This window comes from Orycteropus afer, unplaced genomic scaffold (assembly GCF_000298275.1).
Source record: "Orycteropus afer afer isolate SDZICR_OR568_19922 unplaced genomic scaffold, OryAfe1.0 scaffold00925, whole genome shotgun sequence".
Classification (NCBI taxonomy): Eukaryota; Metazoa; Chordata; class Mammalia; order Tubulidentata; family Orycteropodidae; genus Orycteropus; species Orycteropus afer.
In genome coordinates this window covers 360844-365557 of record NW_006922512.1, presented here as the reverse complement: position 1 = coordinate 365557, position 4714 = coordinate 360844, and the positions used below count along the sequence as shown (strand labels likewise).

The 4714-nt window shown below is 36.6% G+C and overlaps 1 protein-coding gene across 1 annotated transcript in view; it reads left to right on the top strand.

Annotated features, from left to right (window-relative positions):
* The window catches only part of LOC103212350 (phospholipid-transporting ATPase ABCA3-like), a 259404-nt gene that overhangs the window by 178153 nt on the left and 76537 nt on the right, over positions 1–4714 (top strand). The window contains exons 13-14 of the mRNA XM_042783340.1: positions 1312–1437; positions 1662–1856. Coding sequence (XP_042639274.1) covers positions 1312–1437; positions 1662–1856 — 321 coding nt within the window. The remainder of the gene's footprint in view (positions 1–1311; positions 1438–1661; positions 1857–4714) is intronic.

Below are 4714 nucleotides of genomic sequence, written 5' to 3'. Positions count from 1 at the left end.
GTCTTTTTCACCTCCAGAATTTCCATTTGATTCATTTTTAAATTTTTATTCCTTTAATGATATTCTGTATTTGATGAGACATTGTCACCATACCTTTCTTTATTTCTTTTGGCCTGGATTCCTTTAGGCCTTTGAATATATTCATAATGATTACTTTGAAGCCTTTATCTTAAATCTGACATCTGGTCACTCTCACGTGCAATTTCTGTTTCTTTCTTTTTCGTGTATATGGGTAAAAATTCATTTCCTTGTATGTCCCATAATTTCCTGTTTTTGAAATCTGAAAAATTTAGAGGCTTCATAGATTTTCTAGAGTAAATGTGCTTCATACATTTTATGCCCTTAGTACTATTTTCAGAGACTTAAAAAAAAAAAAAAACTTCACCAGTTTTGCAGGGGCAAAGATCCAAGGATTTCCTCATATTGACATTCTAGGAATCTCAAAGTTTTTCTGCATGAAGACTTACTCTTTTTCTCTCTCCCACATAAAAGACAGAGTTACCCCTTCACTAATCTTTTGTTATGTTGAATGTACTATAATTATAACAAATCATATTTGATTGTATTAATCTCAATTGTGGCTTCAGTTTTTGATGAGGTGTCCAATTCTGGCAAAAATAGGCTATATAATTTCTTAGACTGTGGCAAACAAGGATCAATGTGTTCTAAAGTGATTGGATAAAAATGTCTTAAAAATTACCCCAACTTTCTGAAATAAGTTTCCTGGAGCCATTTGGTCTACTCAGGATAACCAAAGAGCATCCATATCTGTATATTAATATTGCACATATAGGCTATTCAGTCTGGTGAGTTTTTTGGAAAAAGTTCTGTGAAGCTTTGCTAATTTTCTTAGCTTCTACTCCTTTTAAGCCTTGGCAAAAGTCATTTATGATTACAAACTCAGGAATGTATTTTTGAGAGCTTCCATATCCTTTTGAGACGACTCCCTTCTTAAGGTGCCAGATCATGCAAACTATTTTTCTAAATGCTTTAAATTACATTTTTTCAAATATTTAAAGCACATAATAAATTTAAATCACATTAACAAATATTCTTTCTTCTACATAGGATGTTGTTTTCCTCTCTTCTGCTCCCCCTTCCCTTATTCTGCTAATAAACTATTCATTCTTCAAAACTCAGCCACATTTGTATAGGAAATTTGAGGTGATAATACAGGAAGTATCTTGGAAATGACTCAAATTTTTTGTTTTGACATCTTTGAGATTAGCCCCCAGTTTAGTTTCTTAAAGTTACCCATTCTGGAACAGATGACAAAATAATGTCCATTTCTATACTTATCTTGAAACACAGAATATAATTTCCAAGGAATTAACTGGGGAATCTGAAGATGAAGATGTAGAAAAGGAAAGGAAGAGAGTCGTGGAGCTTCCTCAGGAGGAGCTGAATGCCACAGTACTTATTAAGGAACTCACAAAGGTAATGTTACTCACAGGCCAACATCAAATTGGCTTCATCCTTACTTCAGAGCATATCATTGGTTTCCAGGGCTCACAGTGTGCTTTGTGATCTATTTATCTTCTCCCAATATAATAGGAGTGGCTTTGTGAAATTGTCCTAGGTAGTGGTATATAGGGGCCAAGGTACAGATTGTATTTGATCTGTAAGCAGTATTCACTACATTGTGTTTTCTGTATTTTTAGATATATTTTAAGTGTCCAGCTATTCTGGCTGTAAAAAATATCTCCCTTACAATACAAAAAGGAGAGTGCTTTGGATTGCTTGGATTTAATGGAGCAGGAAAAAGCTCTCTTTTCCAAATGCTGGTTGGAGAAAAGACTGCTACCTCTGGAGATTTGTTCATTGAAGGCTTTAGCATCACCAATAATATCCTAAAGGTAAGATACTATTACTGCCTAAAATGCAAGAAGCATGATGATTTGGCTGTGCAGGTAAGAAGCAGGAAGCTAGAGATCATTGATGGAAAACATGGTAGCCATTAGTAGTGACACTATTGATTCAATCAGTGCCTTCTGGAGTGAAAATAAATGTTTAGAAAAGATCTTGAGAGCATCCCTACCATGAGAATCTAGGATAAGAGTGTCTTTTGTGTTCTTTGAAATTGTTGGAGTGAGTCCAGTTCTCTCAACAGTGCCTATAATATATGCCAGATAAGGTGATGTAAGGGTGTAAGGAAGACAAGACTTGGCAGAAGGAGAAGCTTACCTGTAATTCAAGTACAATCAGGGCTTTGAATCAGTTTATTTTGGTTCAATTCCCTGCAGTGAGAATTTGCATTTCTACGCAATATATTGATCCCAGGTGGGGATCTTCTTAAAATATAGATTCTGATTCAGTATATCTGGGGTGGAAATGCAAATTCTCAGCAAGAGGTCAAACTGCAATGAACCAGTTCAAAGCGCTTTTTGTAACTGGTCTTTGTCCATCTTACTGAGAGTTCATGAGCAGGATGGCCCTTCAGAGTACTTTGTTAAATTGAAACAAGGTAGCCAGATCTTTGTATCCCTGCATCAGCTAGTTATTGGCTGCACTTGCCACCTGGTAGGGGGTATGTAACCTTGGAAAAAGCTACATGAGGAGATAATTTCAAAAGGGAGATGGTCAAACACCAAGATATCTCAGGCCACGTAAAATCTGAGGGGCATCTATGAGGTTTACTACTTAGAACTTCATTGATGGGATTGGCAAGATCAACTGCACTGAGATCATGTGGGTGGGAACCCACCAGGTAATGGGAACCTAAATAGTGCAATTCATTCCCTCTCAGTTCATAGGACACAATTATCATGGAATCAAGAGAATAGGGTTGGGGATGGCTTGCATGTTATAGGATGAACATCAGTCTACTAATTAGATCTGAAGCTAAAAGTGCAGGTTATAAGAAAGGTAGCAGTGAAACAAATGGAAAAATTAGACTTCACCCAGAGATGTGAGGAGACAGAAGAAGATGTTGTGTAAGTTGATCAGCTAGAATACATGTATAATAGTGAAAAGAAGAGTAGAAAGGTGGAACTTGAAGAAGAATACAAGAATAAAAGGAAGTGCATGGGGGGTGGAATGATTGGATGCAGTCTCCCTTAAACACCACTCTTCTTACCAAATGCAAAATCCACTGCATTGAGTTAATTCTGACTCACAGTGACCCTACAGAATAGAGTAGAACTGCCCTACAGAGTTTGCAAGGTTGTCAATGTTTATGGATGCAAATTACCACATCTTTCTCTCACAGAGTGGCTGGTGGGTTTGAACCACTGACCTTTCAGTTAGCAGCCAAGCACTTTTAACCACTGTGTCACTATATCTCCCCACTTATCCGTACCAAAAACCAAACCAACCATAGAACTTATCAAATTCCCTTGAGGAACATCAAAATGGTATAAAACAGTCCTGTGATTATGAGGAGTGGAGAAAAAGGGTGAACTGAAGATAGTGTCAAGGAGCAAAAGCTGAAATAAGAACCAAAGAGATAGGCCACGTGAAGTGTCAAATTTTGAAAGGGATCAAACAGGCAAAATTTTAGCCTTTTTCAAAGACTCTAACTCTGACTTCCGCAAATCTCAGGGAGTTGTTTAGGTCTCAGGGATCTCTCCAGTCTGCACCACCAGTTTGCTCTCCAGAAACATCTCTCACTATTTCATGTGCTAGAGAGGGATCTTTTCATTTCTTCAGGCCTGTAAGAGTTGTTTTAATATTGTTTTGTAGTTCCTGGGTGTCACAAACCTTTAAGCACTTGATTACTAACTGAAAAGTTGGAGGTTCAAACTCACCCAGAAGTACTTTGGACAAGCCCAGCAATACGCTGCCAAAAAGTCACAGCCTTGAAGCCCTAGAGAGCAGTTCAACTTTGCATGCACAGCATTGCCATGAGACAGAAGTGACTTTATAGCAACTAACAACAATAGTTCTCTCCCTAAAGCCTTCACAATTTACCAGATTTATTACTTTCCATCTTTTGAATTTTACTGATATTACTAATGGGATCATTTTCCTGTCAATTTATAAATTGCTAATATTTAAGAATACTACTGATTTTTTGCATGTTCATCTTATTATCCAGAAACCTAAATGAACTAATTAATTCTCTCATTAGATTTCACAGTTTATCACCAGATTCTTTTGGCTTTTCTCAGCAGACAGGTTTATCATCTACAAATAATAACATTTTTTCTCTTCCTTTCCAAGTGTCATACCTTTCTTTCTTGTGCTGTTGCATAACGTGGGTTCACGAGAACAATGCTGAATACCAGTAGTGATAGTGGGTATCTTTTTTCCTCTTCTTCCTTTAATGAAATACTTCTAAATTTCCACTACTTGTATACTATGTTCTAGGTACCTTTTGTCAGTTTAAGACAATTCATTTCTGTGCCTAGTTTGAGTGCTGAATTTTTCAAGTACATTGTTTGTATCATATAAATATGTGTACTTTTTCAGTAATGTCTATTGTTAAGTTAAATATTCATTTTTAATTATCAGTCAGTTCAAATGTAAACTAGCTTACTGCTTTTTTTTTTTTTTTTTACCATCTGCAGTCAAACCTGTGAGAACCGAAATGCAATGAAACTGCTTTGTTTTTCCAGATCTTGCAAGTTTTTCGCTTTTGACAGGGTCCAGTCTTGCCACTTTTCTATCACTTACTTTAGTGGAAAGTATTTGAGTTTTCATTCGTTGACAAGGTTCCACCTTACACAGGTCCTGGCTTCCACAGGTTTCACTGTATTAGTTTCACTCATTTTGG